The sequence below is a fragment of the Sturnus vulgaris genome, chromosome 1 (genome assembly GCF_052056855.1).
Source record: "Sturnus vulgaris isolate bStuVul1 chromosome 1, bStuVul1.hap1, whole genome shotgun sequence".
Lineage (NCBI taxonomy): Eukaryota > Metazoa > Chordata > Aves > Passeriformes > Sturnidae > Sturnus > Sturnus vulgaris.
In genome coordinates, this window is record NC_142243.1 from 62,414,686 (window position 1) to 62,441,397 (window position 26,712).

General features: G+C 38.7%; 1 protein-coding gene across 1 annotated transcript in view; it reads right to left on the minus strand.

Moving 5' to 3' along the window:
- ADCY1 (adenylate cyclase 1) overlaps positions 1 to 26,712 on the minus strand; it is a 155,400-nt gene that overhangs the window by 82,313 nt on the left and 46,375 nt on the right. Inside the window, exon 3 of the mRNA XM_014877323.2 lies at positions 8,495 to 8,613. Coding sequence (XP_014732809.1) covers positions 8,495 to 8,613 — 119 coding nt within the window. The remainder of the gene's footprint in view (positions 1 to 8,494; positions 8,614 to 26,712) is intronic.

The window sequence follows — 26,712 nt, forward strand, 5'->3', positions numbered from 1 at the left end:
AAGTCACTAACAACTATCTTACATATTTGTTCATAGCTAAAGCATTCATGCCAACTCCTCTTGAAGTCAATAGCAGGTTCCTGAATATAGCAAGTCTGTCACTGCTATCACTAAAATACTAATTTGCATGTTTTCTTATCTTTGAACCAAAATATGACCTGGCTTTTAATATTGGGTTTTTGCAGCTAAGTATGCAGATGCAATAATCACAAAACTGAAGTCACTTGGGATTACAGAAAGGTTAAAAACTATCCATGAAAAGGTATTAACAGGAACTTCTAATTAACAAAAATGGTTTGTCCTGCAGCTTTAAGGTTATGCCCTTATACTTTTTCTGAAGAAAGCATATTAATTGAAGATACATGATCATCCCAAAAGATATGTTTAAATTAATTGGAATTGTTGATTAGCCCATGTATACTGTAAATTAACACATTCCTTTTTATTTTCATTGACTGACTATTCGTAGTAAACTGCTTCTGAAAAGGACTCTTACTGATACATACATTATGTTCATACAATATTCATGGTAATATTCACCTGAACTTCATCACCTTACAGTGCTGATGCTTACAAATGCAGATACAGATGATAGAACCCGGTATTTGATTGAACACACTTTGTAATAACTCTAGATAATAGCGATATAACACTCAGTTTTGTCACCTTCAATTTGATGATTAATCATAAATCTTTCAAAGAAAAATATACCATGCAAAGTAAAATCCCAAAGTTATATAGAAAATGCACATATGCCTTTCACTGCTTTATAGAATTTTCTTTGACATTATTTGATTTTTCTAAAACTTAACTTGCAAACCTACAAATACGTTCTAAGGGTCTTATTAAATTTATTTTGAAGGTATTTCAGACGGCAAGATTAGCATTTCACTTCAATAATGCTTGTTAATTTCTTTTGTACTTAACTCCTAAGATACTAATTTCTTTAAAATATGATTTCATTTATACAGAGTAATGTCATTATTTTAGTCTACAACTATGACCCAAAACTGAGTTTTGCAAAATGAATGCTCATGTAAATGCTGATTTGACAATCTTTAGTACCCAGATAAAACTGACTCACTGGCTGGAATATCTAGAATGCCTTTGCACTGTTCCGGGCATCCATTAGAGACGTTGACACCTGAATGTCAGGACTGTGAGGGATAGGTGTCCCCCTACCCTGACTGATCTAGTTCAGAGCCCTCTGCACTAGTCTGGCAAGTCCCTGACCCAAGACGATTTTTCTCTTTGTCAGATGAACCCTATAAGCAAAGCAAATCCATGACTTACCAATAATACCAGGATTTTATCAGTAAACTCACAGGATTTGAATGTTTGGCTAATCTGGTAAAAACTGAAATTATTTTGGTGTTTAGATAAGTTATTAGCAATCATAAGTTGCAATAGCACATTAATATTCTAATTATATCCTAGGGGGAAAATAATCAGTTGTTGAGAAGAGCTTTCTCAAACTTCTGCTGTGAACTTGATTTTAAAATCTCTGTGACTCTCTTGTGTTTCAGGAGCAGTGCAGTCTTGGGTTAGAGGCTTGCTTGCTCCTGTTGCTGCCTGCTTGCTTACAAAATCTGAGAGAACATATATGGAGTGTTACTGAAGTGCAAGAGAACAGCAGAACAAGACTAGTTAGAAATATTTCCTTCTGATTGCTTTATTTGAGATGCAAGGCATACATTTTCCAATGGCTTTCTTTCTCAAGGTTTTTCTTTCTGTGACTTAAAGTCCCCATTGCTCCTCTAACACCTTCTGCTCATAGATAATAACTGCAATAACCACTTGTTGATACAGCTACACATGGATTAGCAATGCCTTTCTTCTTCTGCACAGCCAGAGCAAGGCTGAAAGTTTTCTCTCAAATTTTACTGCTCTTACTCTCATCTAGTAAAAGAAGTGCAAATCTACTTGAGTTTTTAACTTTTATTTGTGTAATAGTGTTTAGTTATAACTTTTAAAATCCATTTTTAATTGATACCTAGAGTGTGGCTTAAATATTCCCCACTAAAAACATAGCCTGCTTTTACATAGTCACCTTCTACATTTCATAGGAAATTTAGTTGATTTTTGAGAGAAAGCAACCTTTTTTTAATTAATATTTTATACACAAATAGCTTGCTTTAATTCTCAATAAAACAAAATGATCTTAAAATAATTATAACCCAAACATTTCCAAATATGCATAATCTGAAGAATGAGACTAGGAAACTGCACAAGTCAACAATTTTACAAAAAAATTTCTTCAGAGGAGTTTACTGTGAACATTTCTTATCGCAATGTCCCTCTGATCTTGTGATACTTCTTTCTTAATGAAATGCATCTAGATTTCTGAAAACATAAATTTAAAAAAAAATGTTGCAAAGACAATTCTTTCAAGTAAAGTATTACAAGGAATTACATCTACAGCTACCAATGAAGGGCTCCTGCTAAACACTACACACAGAAAACACATACAAACTAACTAAAACATAAACTAAATTAAAATTGACATAAATTTTGAATGACTGCATTCCCCACTGACTACTGCAACAAAGCAGATATGATAGATAAAGTGTAGATACAGATTTGCAAGCACTGAAATGCAGTGTTTTTCTTTTGACTGTTCATTTCACTCCTTATTTACTGATAGACAGGGACAGGGAGTTAGGGCACAAGTTTGTGAAGGACATCTAGCTATGTGGTGTGGTTGACAGCACTGGAGGGCAGGGATGCCATCCAAAGGGACCTGGATGGGCTAGAGAAGTGGGCTTGTGTGAGTCCCATGAAGTTCAACGAGGCCACGTGCAAGGTCCTGCACCTGGGTTGGGGCAATCCCAAACATGGATACATGGAGGCATTAGCAGATTAAGAACAGCACTGTGAAGAAAGGCTTGGGGGTACTGGTGGATGAAATATTGGACATGTGTCAGGGCTGTATTCCTGTGGCCAAAAAAGCCAAATGTATCCTGTTACACATAAAAGGAAATGTGGCCAGCAGGTGGAGGGAGGTTGCTCTCATGAGACCCCACCTGGATTTTCAGCAGAGGAAAGACATGTTAGAGTGTGGTTGTGCAGCCTGGAGAAGAGAGGGCTCCAGGGAGACATAGCAGCCTTCCAGAGCCTAAAGGGGGTCTACAACAGAGCTAGAGATGGAATTTTAATCAGGGTCTCTACTGACAGGACAAGTGGGAATGGTTTTAAACTAAAATTGGGTAGATTTAGATTATATGCAAGGAAGAAATTCTTCACTATGAGGGTGAACAGGTTTCACAGAAAAGCTATGGATACTCCATCTCTGGAAATATTCAAGCTCAGGCTGGTCAGGCTTTTGAGCAATCTTATGTAGTGAAAGATGAACTTGACTCAGACACAGAGACTGGACTAGATGATCTTTGAAGGCTCTGTCCTACTCAAACCATTCTATGATTTAACAATTTCAATGTTTAATGGAAATTTCCTAAGGACTTTTTTTTTAAAGCAACCTGGACTATTTGTTGGTTTGAAACACCAACAGCTATCTCTAACTTATATAAATTCTGAACAAAAGCCAAGCAGCAGTACAGTGAGCAAGTTCAGGAAAGGAAAAAGTATAAACAGACATTTATCTCCTCTGTCACAGAGACAAGCTGGTTCAGCACTGGCATACAAGTTACATACATCATTATCTCACACTCCTTGACAATCTGAAACATTTCTGTGTTAACAAGCCCAGAGTTATGACTCCAGGACCTTCTGTATTCCTGTTTTCTCCCCCTGTGATTCCTGCAGGCAGGCATAGCCAGCACCTGCACAGTGACTGGAGCCCTCCTGCACCACAGCAGGAGGCAGCTGCACCTGCTAGACCTGAGTGCAGAAAGCCTGGGACTTGGTTTAAGAGATTTAAGCTGCTTCCCAAGTGTGAGTATTGACAGAGCAGCTCTTTTCTATGTCACTCTATGGGGCATTCAGAAGGAGAAATTCTGCCAAGTTACACAAGAGATTTGACAACTTGTAGTAGTAAACGTTCACTTTTAACAGTACTCATTCATGTGCTTTGTGCACTTGAATAGTCCTGCTGTTTTCAATGGAGCCACTTGTATAAACAAGTACTCTGCAAAGTAAGGGGGGTTTGTATGCTCTGATTTTTATTTTCATTTGGGCCACTTGTTTAATTAAAGTACAACTTACAGTAAAAAAGGTATTTTAATGGCACCTGGTGCCTCAGAAAGGAACCTGTAGGACTCTTTTTGCCTCAAAGGTCAAGCATAAGGGAAGTTTAGCAATAATTTTATGTATTACTCACTTCAATGTTTGAGAAAAAAGTGCTTTCTAAAATAAAAAGAGTTATTAAAAATAAAAACAAAGGCAGGCTGTGTTTTTTGCTAATACTAATTTACAGAAACTAGTTCACTGTGAAGTCTTACAAGTTCGGAAAGACTGCATACAAAAGTCTGTTCATAGGCATCATGATCACAGCTTTTTAAAACGTTGGAATAGGTAAGTTAAATTTAAAATTATTTAAGTTCTGATGTTTTCTGAAAGAGAGGACAGACCAGAAATATTTGCTCATAAATATCTGCAGATTATGTTCTGGCTTCAGATTGAGTCTCAAGATCCTCTAAAACGCCATAAGGAATCTTTTTATTAGTAGCTTTGAAATCAGACACTGTGTTTCCTAAAATTAATATCTTTTCTTACAAAGCATCCAGTTCTATTTCATGCTTGTAAAAATAAGGCTAAATGAAACTGCAGTATCAGAAGCCCAAGAAATTTTTAGCTGTTCAATGTTCACTTTCGTTTAATCTCTTCAACATTGTTTGAGTCAGAATGAAGCAAGAAGCTGTGTGGTAATATAGGAAGTCATCCATATCATTATCCATCCATGAGTTGAAACAGTTTCAGGAATATCTAATGTCCATTCCAAAAGAGATAAACAACAAAATGTGTTGAGGTTTCCATACAGGGCATATATTTGAGCTGAAACTCAATTTGAAATTTTCTTAATTGAATTATGGGTCCATGGAGAGATTCAGTCAGGACTAGTGAGTTTTTACAACAGATGCTGTACCTACATATGTGATCTGTAAATTTCTCAACCCTGTAGGAATAAGGAAACAAGGAAATATGAATCTTAAATGTCTTAACCTAATTTTAGAAAAAGCATGTCTCCATGTTACAAAACATATTTCTAAGCATCACAGAAGAGCTGGTCTGTTGGGTAGCCTTTACATATAAGTTGACATCTGGTTCCCACATCTTTCATGGTGTCCTTATCTGGGATTACCCCAGTAAAATAACACTTGTAATGTGTTGAAACAGCTGGTGGACTGTATATAGACTATTTCCTTCTGATAAACCACAGGTATTACATTAGCTGTAATTATTTTAGTTTCCTGATTGTTGAATTTATTGTCCTCAGTGGGCTAATGCTATATTGGATGTGTATTTGCATATCTTGTTTTACATAGTGCATTTGCATTAGGTTATTTGTCTCCATTTAAAACACATGCCCTCATTTCTAACTGCACAGCAATTCTGTTCAAAAACTTTACAAGGTAGCAGATGTACTACAGATCTGGGAAGAGCTGATCAAAGGATGACACATTTCCCTCCAGAGGCTCAGTGAGTTGCAGGCAGTCATTCAACAACTACTGGGTAGTTGATAAAATATTCACCAACTAATTGATAAACCAGGGCTGTTGGCATGGTTATCTGAAACAGGCCAGTACTTTTTCCCAGTCCATCATTCACTTCTTACAGAGGTATGTGCATCTCCACTCTAACGTGTTTTTCTGGGAGGAGGTTAAGAAGGTAGCTGTATGAATGCATTGTTTTTCACATGGAAGATTAAATTTATTTTTTTTTTCAGGCAGCTATTCAGAAGACTGAAACAGATGCTTTCTGATACTTATGAGGATATTATTTGCTGTTGGTTTTTCAACAGCTAAGGAATGGAAAAATTATTAGTAGTTTACTAATTGCATGCCTGCCTCCTTCAGACTATCTTTTCTGAAGAATAATGCTCTGATACTTTCAGGTATTTGCAGAAAAAGAAAGCATTGCAAGAGGAAAACTAAAAGAGCAGCTCATTTTCTATTTTCCACTGTGTAGCTTTGGAGTTAAAAAACCCTGGAATATAGAATTATAGAGGGGCTTTTCGTTGGTTTAATAGCAGCACTTTAAAGAACACTTGATGTAAAGAGGACAATTCACAAGAATACAGGAATGATCTCTCAGGTTTACCTGTTATAGCACTGAACTGCCACTGCCTAGAAGAAAAAAAAGTTGTTTTCATCTCCTTTAGAAAGTAAAGCAAATACTATTGGCACTGACCACCAGCAGTCCTGCCAAAGGGATGCTGCAGTGCTGCTCTTCACACTGGTGTCAGGGTGGCACCTGCTGGGAGTTCTCCTTCATCCTTCAGATCTACACAGTCACAAAACTTCGGGGTGACACTCTGGCCTACTGGGACATGCTAGCCACAGATTGCTGGGTACTTATTGGACACTATTTCACCCCACTTGCATGACTTAAAGGCAGTACAGTTTCTTATAAGTACAGATGATGAAGGGAGGTCTGCTATTTTCAGTTCTCTTCCCTGAGGATCTTACCTGTGACATTAAAATGACCCCATCTTACTTGGGCTTCATTTGCCCCAAAAGTACCTTCTTAATGTCAGAGAATGAATTCACCTCTCCAGACAGGGTGTTTGGATTCAAAAGGTTTTATGAACTCCACATTGAAGCAGTGAATAAACCACAGCAGTTTTAGTAGTTATGTGAAAAAAATATGTCATGTAGGAAAAAAGATACTCCTGAGGTTGCATTTCAAAAAAATCTTAGCAAAAGAGACGACTCAGATGCACTATAATAAGTTGCAAAGCTGTCTAAGATGACTGTACACAATGTAATGAATGCAGGGACTTGTGACACGTGCAAGATATAAATATACTAATCATGATATAATTATCAGTCTTACCTTGACCCTGAATATAAGGGCAACCAACAATAGTATACATGTGTTTTATAGCACTGTGAGGACATAATTTTTAGATACAATTTTTATAAGTGTATTAAGGAATGTGATCACCAAAGGGCAAAGTAGAAGACACCCAAGCATCAAAACCTTGCATAGTTGAGACTTGGTTAGTAAAAGTGACTGAAAATAGACAGACAGGTTATCATTCAAAGATGGAAGACTGGCAAGAAAAAAAAGTGCAAATGGTGTTGGTGAGGAGGGCAATAGAATAAAACCATGTGACATAAACAAGTAAAAGTGAAGGAGCAAGACAACTCAGATTTTGAATGTGTCCTTCAGGAGTTCTCAAGTCAGACTGACAATTGAGAACCATCAGATACTGTAAACAATGTCATTTTCAGCATCAGCTTGGGGGCAGTGTGCACTTAGAATCAACTTTAAACTGATATTAAAGACCAAGTTTTGTATGCAAACTGATGAGATTAATATTATGCAAAATTTAACCATTAACATGAAGTAAACTACTAATTTTTAATTCAGTAATGTTATATTTTGCAGTGTAAAACTGACCTAATATGGCAGTCTTCTGAACACTCCCATCACAGACATCTCTGGTTCCCTTAGTTACAGGGATGCTTTTAGTTGCAACAGCTTAGTCACTAGGAATTGGTCCTTGCATATATTAAAGCCAGCTCAATGGGAGGTAGACTAAATCTTGAGAGAAGAAACTTATCAGTGGTTGAGGGAGAGGAGGAGGTGCTGAAGTTTACTCCTTTGCTACATGAGTACACCATGCAAATCAAAGCAGCTCTGTGGCATCACTTACTAACACTGCTCCTTGTTTAGTAAAAGGATGACACCAACTGAACTTCTTTGATGCTGTTTTTGATGTGGAAGCAAGGCATTGGCAGTAGTGTGATAAAACACAGGCAAGGTCTTTAAGGAATTTGTTCTGGAGGCAAAGAAGAATAACAAATGAGAATGCACTTTAAGAAAAAGCAATATAAATGACAGCACTTGCACAGAGTCAACTACTGAACAAGAGCAAGTAGTAGAACTGAGCCTTAGTCAATAATCTCTGGGGGGGTAATGCTCATGTGATGTGGACAAATACACATTTTTTAAGCTAACATCACACTTTCTTTCTGTGTTTCCATGGTATTACCCAGGAAAATATATTAACTTAGAATTAATTCATCTTAATATCAGAAAAATATAAATATGTAAAAACTACCATGGATAATAAATACTCCTGTTCACCCAAAACATAATACAGTACAAAACCAATGACTAGTCATTTGGAAAAAGTTGTCAGTCTCCTGGCACCACTGTTCTAAGACATTTATTGATTCAGGCTTATCTCCTGAGAAGATTATTAAATCTTCCTAGTGCATCCATTCTTCTACTTTGTATAAATGATAAATCTTCACTATATTGCTTGGTTTGTTTTTTTCTCTGAAACCTTACTGCAATTATACATCACTGTCCTTGTACTAAATACTCTTAGTTCTTTAGTTAATGTCATGGGCTACATCATTCCTACCTAACATTGTCATGCCTTTGAATGTAAATCTTGTGGAAAATCCTTTCAGGAGGCTTCAGGAAGTCTTCCTTCATTTCCATTGCAACATTCCTGGGCAAAAGGCTCATCAAGAGACGTTCCTAAGAGAAAACATAAAAAACATGAGTTTTGTGGTATAGTGTGTGACCATTTTTCAAAAGTTTTAAACTAGCAAATTGGACAACCTTCTCTTAATCTGTTTCTTTAAAATGTCTGCTACATAAATAATATGAACCATTTATCTCAAACTCTTGCAAACTGTGTGGGTACCTTTTTTTAAGTTTTCTGCACTAAAAAAGACCAAAAAGAAAAACCCCAAAACAACAACCAGAAACCACAACAAACCAGAAAAAACAAACTTACACAGAAAAAGCCAGCTTCAAGAGTTGTCCATACTTTTCATTAGCATCATAGCTCTAATAATAACAACTTACTTTATTCTTAGCAGCATTTATCTGTCTGGGAAAGACTTCCCAGGATCATTTTCTGTCCTTTTGTGTGTCCTATTTCTTCCTGGATATAATGAAAGTGTTACATTACAATGACTTTGACAGCTGGTTATTAAGCTGGGAGAGTGGATGATGGATTTATCCACTGTCAAATTCTGTGGAACAGTAAGCACAGTTTTAATGGCATCTTAGCCAGTGTGGCAATGTCTTTAATGAACTACATCAGTACAAAACCCTGGCTAAACACATCTTCTTGCTATACTCACAGAGAAATTTTCAGCATGGGTCACCGACCTGCATGAAAATGGTCTCTAATATTTTGAATCTTGTCAGTATTGACTATAAAGTCCCATGTAGTTTTTCCACCTATTCTGGCCCATTCACAGGTACACCTGGAAAATCTGCAGCTGCTGTTCTTAGGTGTTGTAAGATGTCCTTAAATACTTACTCAAGTTGTGTTTTCACCCACAAAATGCTTGCCATTTAAAATGCATTTCCAAGTTTATCCATCAGACCTGCTAGTTTCAGCCATTACAACAGTCTGAATGAATTCACACAACCACATCTGATCTGATTTAGGAATATCAGATTCCAGACAACAACAGATGAGGCTAGAGCAAGGAAGGTGTAGTCTTGGTGGAAGAGGATTAGGTCAGGGAATAATTAAGCAAACTGGATAGATGGTCCATGGTCCCTGACAGGACACATTCACAAGCTCACTGAGGGAGCTGTCAGATGTTACTGTAAGGCCACTCCTAACAGTCAAACATGGTGACTGGGAGAAGTGACGCAAGACTGCAGAAAGAAAATGTCACTTCTCTAGCCAAGAAGGGTAGGAAGGAGGACACAGGGAACTGCAGGCCAGTCAGTTTCACCTTGGGTCCTGAAAGTGATGAAGCATCTTATCCTGGAAACCAAGGTGGTCAGACCAGATGACTTCCAGAGTCTCCTTCCCGCCTCAACTATTCTGTGATTGTGTTATCTGACAATCGAGAGCCACTGTAAAGGCAGCTGCAAGATGTCGCAGAAATGCATATTTTGGCCCAACCACGTCTTCCTTTTCTTTAATTGATATTAAATAAATGAAAAAAAAATATCAATGAGAAGAGGGTATCTGCAAGTGCTTTTGTGTTGCTAACATGCACACATTCACCTGATAAAGCCATCAAGAAATACTAAAAGTTTATTAAAAGAGCTTTTATTTTAACAGTTTCTTCTGGAAGACACGTTGAAAGAAGGAGCAAGTTAAACTTTGTAGGACTGCCCTGGTGAACTTCAAAGTTCTTTCATATGTTTGTGGTGGTCATATTTTCTTGAGGCTAAGGATCATTAGCTAACTCTCTTTCCTGCTCTTATATATATGCAACAGGATATTCCATCTGCCTCAGAAGAGCTTATCTGCTATGTCCATCAGCTGGTGCATCTCTTGGGACATTCTCCCCCCTCACAGGAATTGTGGTGAGATAAACCAGGCTGGACAGATGTCCAGTAGTGAGTTATCTCTGGCACCAGGGAGATGAGATCCCCTGCTGACAATAAACACCTCTCCTTGAGAGCGAGATGTAGCGAGATAAGCTCGGAATTACTAACTGAGAGACACATTACTTTACTAACTATAAAAGCTGCACACATTTTCACAGAGGTAGAAGCCTCCTACACACACCCTGTAAATGTGCAGGACTTCTCCCATAAGTTCAGATGCAAATTCTGCAATTACTTTCCAGGGAATTGAGAGGAAGGATCCTATGTGTGCCCCATCAGCAATTGGATGGTAAGCTACATGGAATCCTAATATATACTAATACATACATGGAATACTAATATATACTATTTCTTCACTAGCTGTAATATTAGGTACCTCAGTTGTGCACTGTATGTTATCTGCTACTAGTGTTTCTTTCCTTTATCTTGTGTAGTATGTCATCTGTTATAGTCTTATGTCTCTTAAATTTGTGTCAATGAAATAAATAACTCATTTTGGAATAGACGTAATCAACCATTATTAAGAACATTTGAGCGAGAGTGATCTGGGGTGCAGGCCACCCCAAACAGACCTACTGCCAGAAATCTGAGTCAAAGGCAGGACTTGTTTAATCTCTCCTCTACATTCATAACAATGTACACCAAGAATATTGTAAAGAATACTATGGATTTAAATATTTGTTGACACTTTACACATATGACAATTTCAAATTAACCAAAGTGTCTCATATAACTAAAAAATGGTCATTCACTGTAAATTTTCTGTTGATTTAATTAAGTATACTTATATTTCTGCAGCAGAATTGTATTTGGGTAACCCAAATTTTGGGTTACAATCCAAAACAAGTATTTTGTCCACAGCAGATCTTACAAAGCTCTGTTGACTGCTACTTATGTCTTAAATTTGATTTACTGTGTTAAGAGAAATAAACTAGAGTTAAAAATGAGCTGACCACCTCTCAGGAGATAGAGAACCAATACAAGAGAGGAATTTGGACTAATGGTTAAATTCTCTGGCATAAGTGATGCTGGAATTTCATAAGTATTGCTCTGGATGAGAAATTTACAATATCTGATAAGCACTAAATGTTCCCTGTAGCTTCTCTTTCAGTGAACACATTAATCAAGATCTTCACTCTTTTGCTGAAATGGATTAGTAAATTCCAAAACTGTTATGGAGAGAGTGGGTTTTAGACTTCTGTTTCCCAGAAAGTCAGACTTAACCAGACAAACAAGCAAACAAAAATTATACTGACAGACTCCTCCAGAGAGCAGCGCTAACTGAATAGTTCTTCTATGGCCTGCAAACCCAATTACAATATGTGAATAAAAACTCGCAGATAATGCCTTCATTTCATGGCAAATGACATGGAATCCAGGGCAGTAATAAGAATAATTTCTCTGAAGGCAGCATTGGAGAGCTGTAGGATGCAGCACCTGACAGGGCTGAAATGTGCAGATGTCAGATGTATTAAGGGACACTACAAAAATAATGATTCCTGTACATGGTAGGTCGACTATCACAAGATCTGAAGGGAACATATGAAAATCCTCTATCAAATTACAATGGCTTGCTTTATTCATTAAAGATGAGAAAAAGAATAAAAAAGGATTACTGATGAAGAATTGTAGAGGCTATACAAAAAAGTTTGGCAGCCTCAGACTCATCAAGTGAGGAAAGACTCAGTTATAGCTTTGTCAAAGGGCAGCCACTGCTGACCTTTCAGACCAAGAAGGGAAGCAGCAATATGACTGTAAGGATTTGTCCCTGAAGGGGAGACTGGAAAATATAAGAAAGAACCCTGCAATGTGAAGTGTCAAAACACTGAAAGTAAATGAGAGACACCATCCAGCTCTCTAGAAAGAATGGAAGTCTCTTCTATTTACAGCAAAATCTCATCTGTCAAACAAAGCAGTATTGCCTTTCAGGTCAGCCTAAGGAATGCTGAAGGACGCAGAGTTTTGGAGCAGCAAGAATGAATTCATGTACGCAAAATACAGCTGTTGGAAGGTTTGGGAAGGGGCTCTGCCTGGATCTCTATTCATCAAGCCCTACAATTTTTTGTCCAGTTTTTAAATTTGCTTCTGTATGGCTGATTTGATTATAAAAATAAACTGGAAACCAGGCTAAAAGGAAAACTAGGTGTGTAGGTGTGCTGGTTTTGCACATATGACATTTAGTGAGGAAGGAAGGAGACATTCATGGAAATGTTTGGGTTTTTTTCTGAAAGCTTCCTCAAAGTCTGACCAAAAACAATCAGGGATTAATTTTTAGAATTACCTACCTATTAAACCACTGAGAAGTCTGAACACACCTCTGTGAATACACATTTTAAAATGAACAAAGCCTGGGAAAGCTCCCTTTCCTTTCTGGTCTGAAACAGATAACACCAGCCCGGGCCTGGTAGGGTCGGGTGGGCTCTGACGCAGGGCTCAGAAAGTCACTGGTCCCCATTTTGGCCGAGGCCCCCAGTGTTTGATAGAAAGGGAGAGGGAAGGCCTGCTCGGCTGCTAAAATCCTAGCCCACCCCACCAGCACAGCCAGGGGGCCCGTGGCTTGGCTGACATCTTGCTGCCAGCCAGGGCCGAGCACTGGGCCTGGGAGCAGCTCCAGGCAGGGCCTGGCCTGCCATGGCCCCTGCAGCCCAGAGGGAGGGGGCTGAGCCAGGTCCTCACCCCCTGGAATGGAATGCAGCCATCACAGTTTCTGGCTGGGCCAAGCCCCAGTGTGGCTCCCAAAAGACTCTCTATGGCAAACAGCTCCAGCCGGCACCTGGCAGGGATCACGTGACCATCTGCAGACCTTGGGCAATATATTAACTTTTCCACCACCCAGAATGAGACCTGCAGACACTTTGTTCTCTCTCCTGAGTGAAAGAAAGGGAAAGAGATGAAGACATGCACAGAAAACAGCAAAGAGATATTGAAGTCAGCTAAGAGGGAGGAGTCAGGTCTCAGATGAGGGAATGAGGAGAGTTGTGGACTGAAATTCTTTTTTAAGCTATGGAGAAGATTTTGATTGATAAATCAGACACTTTTGTTTCCCTATAACTTATGAAAGGCTTATGGGGTGGATGAAATGTTTGAATTAGAGCCATGAGCAAAGGCATTTGTGTTGAAGTAAGCAGATGTTGAAGTAGTTGTGATCCCATGAGAAGTTTGAATGGAGATGAGAGAGATGAAGATCCCTGTTGCCCTCCAGGGAAGAAGAAAGACTTCTGTTTTCAAGAGATGATGAGACCTATTGCTTGAACTTCTAGTCCTTAAATTCATGTGCCTCATAAATTGACATGGTCCTCAATAACAATTGTGGGAAAACTGTCAGTTGAGGAAGGGACTTCCACATAGATTTCCTTTCTCCTGAGCGGCTGATCACTGTGACATCGAGGCCAAGAGAAAACTGTTTCTTGTAGAGAAGTCTCCATAGACTGAAGAGAGAGTCTCCTCTCTCTAAGTAAATTGGAGAAAGATTTTTTTAAGAGATGGCAAACTGGCTGATTTGATTCTGTACATTGTCAGTATGAAAGAAAAGAGGTTTAGGAGAAGGAGAAGTGTTCTGAAAGTTTTATTCTGATTCTTCCTATTTTTCTCTTGTAGTTTCTGGTAATAAAGTTTTCTTTATACCCTTCAAAGTTTGAGCCTGTTTTGCCTTCCTCCTAATCCTATCTCACAGCAGGAAACGAGTAAATAATTCTAATGGGTGCAGTGGTGATTTAGCCAGTGTTAAACTCACCACAATAATTGGTGCATTGGCCAGGAAATCTCAAATTGGCGAACTCAAACCACTACTAGGAATAAATCCATTAGTAGGATAGTGCATTGAATGGAATAAGTGACAAAACTAATGGAAGATCACTCACATTTATGGTGACATTCATGCTTAAGTGGTTGTTGCCTCTAACAGGGATGGGTGATGATGGGAAAAAATAGAAAGAGTAACACAGGGAGCACTAATCAGTTAGCAAAAACATTTTCCAAAATAAAACAGTCATATTGCAAACCACCTAACTGGTCACAAACTATTTTGTGTTGAGGTAGTCTCAACATGTGTCATATTCCTAAACACAAGGTCTAGTAGAAAATCTTTCTACATTTTATTTCTTCTCAGTACTTCACAAGTTTTTTTAGGATTATTAGAGCCATTCTCTACACAGAACATTAAATTTTGGCCACACAACCAATTTACACTATTTTAGGAATTTGTACACTCTTCTCCTGCTGTAAATCTTCACTCAGCATTAAAATGGTCTAAAGTGAAATCACATGCTGAAAAAAAATTATTTTCAGAGATTGTAATTCTCAGTCGATTTTGCATTCCCTGCAGAAATCTCATTAAGAAAAGAAAATTATAGATGAGGACCTAGATCAACATTCTACATTCCCAGTCCTGTTCTGGGATTTCAAATGCCAAACTGGGATGCCTCTGCCAATTGTATCATCCTGTTTAATAATGATTACTGCACTACTAATGAAGACTTAGCTATTTTCAAAAGGACAGTCAATTTAGAAAAACATTCAAATTTCTTTTTCCCACAGCAATGGATCATCACTAGGAAAATAAATAAAAGGAGGAACAAACAATCACAAACATTCATTTTTACTCCGAGGCAAGTCAAAATGTGCATACCTAACCAATTAAGAGTTGCTCAGTGTTACCTTGGCCCTATTCAACAACTAGTACAATTATACACATGACATAGAAGGAAAATATACCAAGGCAGCGAAATGAATAAGAAAAAAGTGTTTCCCATTGTTAATGGACAAAAAAGACCCTATATTACTGCTTGGAACATTCTCAATCCTATTTACAAATACATAATCCTGGACTGCAACTTTCATTCTGGGTTGGACCCAAGGAAAAACTTTAATAGCCATTCAAGACTTGACTAGCCAAGGTCACTGTTGACCAGACCTGGTGTCACTGGCAGTCCTGCTTCGAGGGAGTGGTTTGGCTCGATGATCTCTAGAGGTCTGCTTTCACCATTGTGTGTAAAGGTGTCTCCCTTAGTACACGAGGACCGAGAGAAGTGGGTGCCTGAAGCCTCCTGGGGAGGCCTGAAGCCATGTTGCTATCTCACCACACACAAGTGGGACTCCTGAAATAGAAGAGGAGCTCAAGGCTCAGCACCCTCTAGGAGTTTTGTGATTTGCCATTTCTGAGAAGGGAGAGGAAAGAAGCAAGCAGACAGTATGGAAGAAAAAACATCATCTGCATGCTCTATTCTACCCCAACACTCTCTTCAGCTTTCTCCAGTTTGGAGGCTTCTCACCACAATTCCCTCTTCTATCCCCATCCCTTGACAGGCTCTCCCACCAGCATCCCACCTTGGCTTTTATGGGAGTCCCCAGTGCACATTCCTAATACATTTCTTGTGCCTGCCTCCAAATGAAGATGCTTGTCCCATTCCCATTTTGAAAATCATACTATTTTCTCATTTTACTGCTCATTCCAAACACTTATAAGTTACTTAAAGTCCTTTGAAATTTTCACCTTGATTTAGAATAATTTCACGCAGTTTGCCCAAACATTATGCAATTATTCCTATTGTACAAAATGATTCATTTTGACATCTGTATGGGAAATGACTGTGATACATTTTCAAATTCTTTCAGCAGGCTGTAAATGAATCCATACTCCCTTCATCAGAATAGAAGGCTCAAAAGCACATCTTAAATGTTCCCAGCCAGCAATCTCTTCTTTCTTTCCAGTTGCCCAGTATGCAGTCTAAAGACTCCTCACAAATTTCTACCCCAAAAGTGGGTACACTTGCTGTGCTTCCCCATGCTAAGTTGTATTCCTGTAGTTTATCATGTGAGATATAAAGGAAACAAAATGGAAATTGCATTTATAATCAGAGCAGACTACTTTATCAAAGGAAACAGTTGTGATTTTTTTCTGAGATAAGCAACCAAGCTGAGAGAAGCAACCAAGGGAACTGTCATGTTGCCTCAGAGCTCTTGTGTTTCTCTGGTTCCTTGAATCTCATTGCTCATTGTCCTCTCATACTACTGTATATGCATATCTGCTGGAATTCATTTTGAAAATGAAGTTACAGTCTGGAAGGGCCATGTAGAAAACTGTACTGCTTTGCATGTTTTTCAATCTCATGAGAACAGGGCTGTAATGGATGCAGCTCCATCTCTTCCAGCCAGTTTCATTAAATTCCTCCTGAACTACTCCTTCCAGCCAGCATGCTGGCACTGCCTTCACCCATCAGGGAGTCTGGGCCCCACACCTGGATGGCAGAGAGCTCTGTCTTTTGGAAGTTGCTCTAAATAGGACTTGGAGTTCCCAATCTCATGCTGGGGAAAGCAGTAAGTCTGGGTGGCACTCCAGATCATTGTCCATTTTCACCCTCCCTAGCAGTGAACCACATTATTCAGGATGAACTTCATGCCCATGTTACCTTATTTTTTGCATTTTCATAGTGACTTTGGGAAGGAAGGCAGTAAAAAATTTACACATGTGAGAAAACCAGGTTTGACATACTTGTATCTTGGCTGAAAAAACAGGAATATTTTTGTTTGTTATACTAACAGTCCAACAATGATGACAAATAGGAAAAGGAGCTCAAAAAAGAAAGGAGGTTTTGATCATCTACTCTACAAAATTCTTCTACAATATGGAGCATGAAATCTAACCCAACAATTTTTGCAGTCTATCACTGATCTTTTGTTATTGCTATACTTAAGAGGAAAGTGCCACCATATTTTAAAATTTAATTTTCTCTCTAGAAAAGACAAGTATCAGACATGCATGTAAAACATTCATAAGACTTTCAGTCAACTCATCTATATTCTTTTGAGATTCATTTTCTAGTTAGTCAGCTGGGACTCCAAAGTACATCCTAAATATTATCACCTGCTACCTAATAATACCATGATATCATGCTCAATTTTGCATAATTTTGAAAGCTACATCTTAGTGGGTTCACAATCTCTGTCACCCTTATATTACACTTTATAGCCATTTTAATTCCCTTTAAGGAAAAACAAAGAAACAAAAAAGGAGAGTGAAAAGAAGCCTAAAGCAATGCATGGAAGAACAATTTTGTGTACAACTATTACGATTCATTCATACTTTTTGTAAGCTGGAAAACAAAGGCAGCAGATTTTGTTAGTGAATTATTGGAAATTCAACTATGCTATGCCCTTTCTTCCAACTAAGTACACGAAATAGCTCTATTAAAGATGGTGATCTTCCAGAAGCCACAAGGTGGCAATGTTTCAGAACAGTCCCGAGATTTCTATTTATCAGCAAGTCATTACTGAAATAGTAATCATAGAAGACCATTCCTAAAAGACCAGATACCTAATGCACAGCTTTTGAGTAGTAAGAGAATAGCTAATAACACAATTATGGTAGGTGATCAATACATTCTGTATGAACTGCACGATGCATTCAGTCTGAATGCACCTATAGCAAACCAATTTGACATCTTTCTGTGGTTAAGTGATTATTTTTGTTTAAATAAAGCAAAGGAAGGATGCATCAGCAGAATAGTGTTTAATGAGGCATTGATAGTTTCCGCATGGAATATTGTTAGTCGCAATGGAGATGGTAAGGCCTTGGGAAGGAATTAGAACATGAAGTCCTGGCTAAAACAGAAGGAAATGGGCTGCATGGAGTGCAGAAGCATTGAGATGGAGATCGGGCATAAAAAACCGTAAAACTGCTCGAATGCAAAAAGTTTGCAAAACAGCATTCAGGAAGTAGCATAATAAGGATGAGAAAAACTCGGTAGCACATTGTACTTTTTAGGTACCATTCAGAAAAATACACGAGCTAAATAAGTGTCAGAGATTGAAATGGTTCATGCCTTAAACATTGCTATGAAGGAGTTTTACCCCTTACAGCAAAAACTACACAAAGAAACTAGAACCACAGAAGCCCACCCCTCCTTGAAGATGCCTGACTGGAGCTTTGCACTGCGAGATAAGCCACCCAGGTAAGATAAAGGGGACTCTATTGTTCAATCATGTCAGGTCTAGGGAGAAGAATGCATCCACAAGAAAGCCAAACCCAGCAGCTGTGCTTAGAATGATCTCTGTCTGAGTATGGGGCAGGGGACACCACAGCCCACAGGGGTTTACACAGAATCCTCCTGCAACTGAAGGTGGGGGAAGAGATTTCAGGTGCATGGCATAATCTCTGCTCAGAAGGCACTGAACTCTCATCCTCCCATATACAAACCAGCCCAGCCCCACAGGCCAAATCCACAGGACATGCACGTGAGAGGCAGCAGAGGGGTCACAATCCATCAGTGACCCCCAAGGCGCTCCCCAGACTCGTTCCTGAGCCCTTGCACCACAGGACTGCACATGATGCAAAGGGATGCAACAGATCCAGAGTCTGCTGCAAGAGACTCTGTCAGACTTCTTCCCATCCCTCTCCCCCCACAGGGAGGTACCTGGGCATTTCCACCTGGCCTGAGCATATCTTAATCCATTGGATTCTATGCTTTTCAGAGGCACCTTCACCACCAAGAAGACCAGCTGGAGAGGATCAACAGGGATGACGCTGAGATCCACAGTGGTGATATTTTGTTTATTCTGTCTCTCTCTTTCCGTCCCCCTGCCTCTTTTCTATTTCTTTCTCTTCCTTTGTCTCTCTCTCTTTCTCATATTTGCTATCAAATAAAATCCATACTATTGATTTTGACATATGATCTCTTTTGTAACTTAATTTGGGCAGAGGCATTTCTAATAATTTTAAAACTGGACCATAACAGTAAGTTGGAAACCTCTGCATGTAAAGAAACCCCAGATACTCTCGGATCACAGAATATCTATGGAATATGTATATGACACTCTCCTAAAATGGCAAGTTTGTTTCCTGAAAGGACTAGAAGATTAATAGTAGGCTAAGTTGAGATCAGCTCCACAAATCTTGTTCAGATAATAACAAGAGTTGAGAAAGGTTATGAGAATAAACAAGAAAACTGAAAGCATAAAAAGCACAAGCTATCTTCCTAGTTATCCTCATATTTGTTAAATCGGAGTACTCAAGAAATGCATCAATGAAGATTAATCATCAGAAAGACTAGCTAAGAGTTGATATCAGATATAAACTAGCAATGAATAAATCATGCAGCATCCAAACTACTGTTAGTTTTTTTACTTTCACCTTTTATCTTTAATATTCACTCCCTCTGAAAATTTGCTAGTAATATCCAATGTGTCCACAAAACTATTATAGAAACTTGACAGGAAAAAGATTATACTCATTTCAGTTAATAGAAATCTTTCTACTGGAAGTAAACTTGAGAAAGAAGAAACTGAATTCTCACAACCAAATAGTGCCTTTAGAGTTAAGGCATATTTATTTTCCTCATTTTAGTGCAGGCAGGTAGCCATGCAGATATAATCAGACCATTCTCTAGAGCAGATAACTTGAAAGCTTCCTTATATTTGGCAGGAAAGAAGGAAAAGCATTTCTACAGTACATTTCCAAGGACAGGTATATTTCAACTCCAGCAGTATTAGCTTAATAAGTATCGTTGTTTCTATCGTGCTTCAGTAGGATTTTAATAAGTAGGTTCTTTAAGGTATCATCATCTTCATCAATGAAGATGAAAGTTTGTGTGGCACTGAATATACTTTTCTAAATCTTATGTGGAAAGAAAACATCTTGCCCCTTGTCCTGAAGAGCCAGGAAGTCTAGTTTTCATCTTCCAGTGAAAAGATCCCTTCATGGTAGCACTGACTGTATGCACAGGTAGTTTGAGTATAAATGTTAAAAACAATAAGGATACACTTAAAGCACAAATTCAAAAATTATAATTTATTCATTAAAAGTATTTTCTGATTCAAATACAGAGAGGTCTTAAAAATTATCACAAAGAGCACTAATCATCTACTAATGTCATGATCAGAGGGCACACAGAAGTGCTAAAGTAATTCCTAGGCTGGCCTGCAGATGAGGCATCTGTGAGCTCAGCTTCCTAGAGGCTTAAGTGCCACACAGAGTCCTGTGCTCCATCATGAACAAGACAACAATCCCGTTATTGTATTTCTTTTCCTGAAATGCTAGGCAAATGGACTCACAAGCAGGGTCAGCTTTACCAATGCTACCCCTTCCAGGGTGAATGGAAGAGCAGACAGATATTTACTGGCCTACCCATGGTGTACCAAATTTCCTCTGCAGTTACAACAGCACATCTTTCAAATCCACAGCCGTGTCTGGTTTGTTCCACCAATGTAACATTGACTATCTTGATTAGGCAAGGATGTATTCCTCAGGAAGGGAATGTCAGAGAGCTCAACCTTCTTCAAGACACACACATCCCCCTCTTCTGCCCTCATCAATCCTGCAGCCTCCAACTAGTGGAATTTTTCTTGAAGAAGATGATATATGTTACAGCTCAAGCTGGTACTGGGACTGTGTCACACTGATTTTCCTCTGGCCCAATGCATATAGGTAAAGCCCTATTAAATAAGAACTTTGTTACCCTTGTAAAATCATGGCTCAGGCTTTCTACTTTGGCTAAGTACAGCTAACAGCTAGCCTAACAAGTTCCCATGAGAAAAGAATAAGCACCGGTAAAAATAGTGTCTTCTAACTATGAGAATAATTCTGTACCCATGATAAAAGGATGTAAACACTGTTAGAGAAGAAAGTTTTGATAGACACATACACTAGCAACTACTAACCAATGAACTGAATTGCCATAAATAACTAACCAATTTGAATTAAACATGATGCCTGTAGAAAACAACGTAAATATGAACTGTGAAGAATAAAGATTGGCTATTGTGGATGAAGAAACAGGTATCTTGTCCATCTCTACTGTGACACATGAGTTATGACATTCTGCTTCCCCACACTCCTTCTCCAAAACCCAGACATCTCCACCAAGTCTACATAGATATGTGGCAAATCTCTGTGGTCTCCTCTGGCACCTGGTTGAGAAATGGAGCCAACATAGGGAAGCAGGCAGAGAAAGGCCACTAACATCTTCAGTCTTCTTTGCTTGCTGTTAGAGTGAACACAGTCTGCAGCCGAGAGTCCAGAATCAGTGAAACTTTGAGGATGCAGTGCTGTGCTAGTACCAGTGCTTCACACCACTGCTACTGCCTGATACAGCATCACACACTTTTATTTAGAGTTGTGGTAGCGACTCAGTATCATCACATGCTCTTTTTTTAGTACAGATCTCTGCTGGTGGCAGAAAAAGCATGAAATCTTCAGTAAAGATAAGCTTTTTGATTGCTAGTGATAGATACTGAGCCCACTAGTGTGTGTAAGCAAACTAAGGAATGAAAAAACCCCAGGAACTTGAAGTCAATAAAAGTAATTTTAGAATCTAAGAACAACATAATCAGTGGCAAGCAGTTAGCATTTCTTTTTTCAAAGACCATAAATGCCTTTAGTATAGCAATAGGAAAGCAAATCATGGCATAAAACAGTAAAATGGAATAGATGTCCGAATCTCCAAAGACTAAGATATAAATGCTTTGAAAAATCTAGATGTTTTTTCTAATTTAGATTAGAAAAACCTAAAAGCCTTTGTCCTTTGCTACTTTTCCTTATTTTGTCTCTTTACAGAGTAGGGAAGTGAGTCTAACCCATAGAAGAAAATCTCATTGCCTTCCGCAGTGGAAGAACAAGGACCAATCAGTAATATGCTAAGGAAGCAAAGAGTGTATTCACCCACTTAAAATAGCAAGTGTGACTCAGATTTAGTTCATTATTTCCTTGTCAAACTGGGAAATTCCTAATCAAATGTGCCTGAAGGGGAGCTAAACTCCAAAAGAAATAAGTTTACATTGAAGAGGTAATGGGGAACAGAAAACTTGGGAAGAATTTAAATCATACGACAGACAGAAGTTCATTTAGAATGGCAAACCTGACAAATTCACTGCCTTAGAATGTATTTCTTTTGCCAGAAATGGGGTGTAGTCTAGCTCTTTTACTCCATAGACTGTTGGCCAAAGGAAACAGGCAAAAAATCCACATGAACATGTGTGCCAGCAGCATATATTTCATATATAGGAATGAAAGTAAAGTGCCCAGCTTAGTATCCAGTTCAAGGAGATAATCTGTGCTTAAGTGGTAACATATCATTTGGAAAAGTGCACATGTGGCAATGCCAGCTGCTGTGACATGAAACACCTAGGTGACAAAACAGTTGGTCTATGGTGGAACCACCCTGTTTTTGAAGACTGACACAGTAAAAGTGTCAAACCTTTGTAATGTTTTAGCTAACTTTTTTATTATAGTCAAGACTGTTATAGAACTGAAAAAAATTTTGTGAACAGCAATAAAAATATATGTAAGAGGACTTTTCTAATGACATATTAAAGCTTTCTATGAATTCCTGCTGTTGAGGGAAGAACATCAGTATTCACTACTGAGATTGCTTTACTTCACAATGTGGCATCCTACTAAAATGCATAATAACATTGCATTAGTGTTCACACAGGACTTCTGTAATGGATATTACTTTAAATTTAGAAATCAACAATAAGAAACTTCTTAAAATTATTTGTCTTACAATTAATTTCAAAATCTAATGCACTATGTGGTCTAATTATGATAATTTGCCTTGGCAACTACTATCCATGATGTTATCTGCTGAAAACTGTTATCTGCTTAAAACTGTACGGTTGTGTGTTTTTTAATCATCTAATAAGGACAGATTTCTGTTAGCCTGTTCACCCCTCCTCCTCCATTCTCTCTAATTGAAAATACACAATGCAAGTAGGAAAAATAAACTGAAAAATTAAAAGTCAAACAATTATATAACCACTAATTTTTAAATTATCAATTTATTGCAGAATCATCTAGGTTGGAGAAGACTCTGGGATCATCAAGTCCAACCTCTGGCCAGACACTGCCTTGTCAATGAGACCATGGCACTGGGTGCCACATCCAGTTGGTTTTTTTGAACACCTCCAATGACAGAGACTCCACCACCTCCCTGGGCAGTCCATTCCAGTGCTTTACAGCCCCTTCCATGAAGAAATTCTTCCTAAGGTCCAACCTGAACCTCCCTTGGTGGAGTTTGAGGCCACGTCCTCTCGTCACCTGTTACCTGGGAGAAGAGACTGACTGCTACAGACTGACCTGGCTACAACCTCCTTTCAGGCAGCAGCAGAGATCAATAAGGTCCCCTCCAGCCTCCTTCTCTCCAGGCTAAACAACCCCAGCTCTCTCAACACCTCCTCACAGGACTTACTCTCCAGACCCTTCCTCAGCTTGACTGCCCTTCTCTGAACATGTACCAGGCCCTCAATATCCTTCTTGTCGTGAGGGGCCCAAGACTGAACACAGGATTCTAGGTGTGGCCTCACCAGTGCTGAGTACCTGGGGACAATCACTGCCCTGCTCCTGCTGGCCACACTTTTGCTGATACAGGCCAAAATGCCATTGCCCTTTTTTGACCCCTGGGCACACTCTGGCTCATGTTCAGCTGCTGACCAGCAAGTCCAGTCTTTTTCACCAGACAGCTTTTCAACCACTTTCTCCCAAATCTGTAGGACTGCAAAGTCCTGGCACTTGGCCTTGTTGAACCTTGATCCATCAATGCAGCCTGTCCAGATCCCCCTGCAGATCCTTCCTATTCTCTAGCAGGTCCATACTCCCACCCAAAAATTTATATTCTCACAGTAAGTCAGCATACATTACATACAAGAGCTTTACATGGGTGGCATGACTGTATAACATGCATACATATATAAGAAAAAACAAACTGCAAAAAACAACACTCCAAGACATCTTCCTGCTTAGCCTGAATATGAGTGACTACATGTGTACTGGAAAACAAAGCTAATGCGCCCTTTTATTATCTTTATAAATCTATATCAAATCTTTATAAAGAGGTATTTAAATTTATAAATCTATAATTTTTTGACACCTTGTGACATAAAATGGAATGGCTGGTAACAAATTTAATTGACATATTTAATTTGCTTTTTTTTCTTTACACAGAGTTAAGAGAGTTAATTTTCTTCACAGTGGCTAGTAGGGCACTGTGTTTCGGATTTGTGCTGAAAACAGTGTTGATAACACAAGGATGTTTTATTTATTGCTGATCAGAGTTTACTCAGAACCAAAGAATTTTCTGTCTCACACCATTCTGCCAGAGAGGAGGCTTTAGATGCACAAGAATCTGGGAGGGGACAGAGCCGGGATACCTGACCCCAACTAACTAAAAGGATTTTCTGTAACATGGTGTCATGCTCAGCATATAAGCTGGTGGAAGAAAGAGGAAGGGGGGATGATGATATTCAGTGTCATGGAATTTGTTTCCTCAAGTGACCATTATATGAGATGAAACTGCTTTCCCAGGAATGGCTGAACATCAGCCTGTTAATGGGAAGCAGTGACCTAATTTCTTGTTTAGTTTGCTTGCATGCACAACTTTTGCTATTAAAGTGTCTTTATCTCAACCCACGAGTTTTCTCACCTTTGCTCTTTCTATACTCTCCCACATCCCACCATGGAGGGAGAGAGGGAGGGAGGAGCTACGTGATGCTTGTTGTGGCTGGGTTAAACCACAACATTTACTAACATCAGAAAGCTTTCAGGGGATGAAATAAAGTTAAACAAATAGTTATAGTAATCACCAGGCCTGTTCTTATGTGCAGTTTTTGAAACGTTTTTATAGACTTTTCTAAAGTTTCATTTTGTAAAATAAAGGTATGCATCTAGAGTAATAAAATTACAAGGCAACTAAAATATATGAACTTTATATGATTTATTATTGTGTGTTTTTATTGTATGTTACCCACTTTACTATATGTTTGTACACCTTGCAATTGCAAGTCTAGTAGCAAGGTACATCTCTCTCTTATCCTACAGCTGTGCAGCCCTAAGTTTAGGTATCCTCTTGTAACCACTCCCAAAGAAAAACCTCATCTTATGTTTAACAAAGAGTTTAGGATGGAAGGGTTGAACTACCCTTGGATGTGCCTGTTACTACTAGGGATTACTGCCTGCAGGTTAAAGGGTTAGATTACAAGCCTCACTTTTACTTGGCCAAACTCAGGTGAGAGGAGTCCTGGTGGTATACCAAGCAGTGTAGCTTCTTGCACTAATTGGATTCAGATGAGGTGTTTATTCTACAAACCAAGAGGTGCAATAGATCTGTAAAATTAAAACACATTTATTTGCTTGCTATACCTTTCTTTGCAGGGGGTTACAAGCAACTCCTAATGACTTCAGATTGCAGCTGAAACCCTCCACCTGGAGATTTTAATTTCATCTGAGTAGCCCTCAGTTTTATTATTTGCTCTATGAAGGATGGGCACATGCGTGATCATTGCAGGACTGGAGACGAACAGTTGCTGGTCAGTAGAAAGCTTTTATTGGCAATTATTGCTGTGTGGGAGAGAGAAATGTGCCTCTATATCTCTTTTTACCTGAGAAAGGTGGAAGATGGACCAGTATTTTTTTTTTTTCTGCATAAGGATCTAAGCAGCCACATGGGGCAAACAAAGTGGACAGCAAGACCATTTCCAATCTCTGATTTGGCTAAGAAACACTGATGGTCAGCCTCCAGAGTGGGCCTGAAATCCAGTAGCTCAAACTGACAGCCTGAAATTACAACTTTCCTTATTTTCTGTTTTTCCTGATCCTACTAAAGAACAAGTAGATTTTTGAAGATAGACTTTTCTGTGTAAAACTGTAATTTGGTGATGGAATAGATACAGTTTTAAGCTGCCCTGTAACACAGAACATAGTGGTAATGTGGTACAGGCTCACCCTGCTAGCTAAAATTAGTCCACCTATGTTTTTCAAAGATCACACTGGCTAGCTTTTGCAAAGGAACAGGTATTATCACGCACCTTTCACTTTGTGCAAAATCAGTATCACTCTCCTGCTGCACACTAGATAATTTGACAAAAACATGCTTTTGCATCCACACATGATCCAGGTGAAATTTTTGCTGCAGGGCGATTTCCTGATGCATTCAGCCAGTATGAATGGTTATAGAAACAAGGACTGTAATAATGATAAATTTCATATATTCTTCTGCACTGAAGAAAAAGATGCAAGATTCTGAGAATAAAAAGTATGGGAAACCATGAGGAGAACCTGATAAGCATGTTGTCAGGCACTCTAGAAATTGCTTCTGCCTGGGGCTGTGCAAATAACTAATTCCTCGGTTTGGTTGCTGAATTGCAAGGATAAAAACCTCAGCAAACTGTTATCCACTACCAAAATAAAATCCAACATGATTTGCTTTATTCAAAGTTAATGTAATTTTTTTCCTTTCTTCATAAGGGCTTGAAATGAAACACAACAGATGAAACCACTGGAGG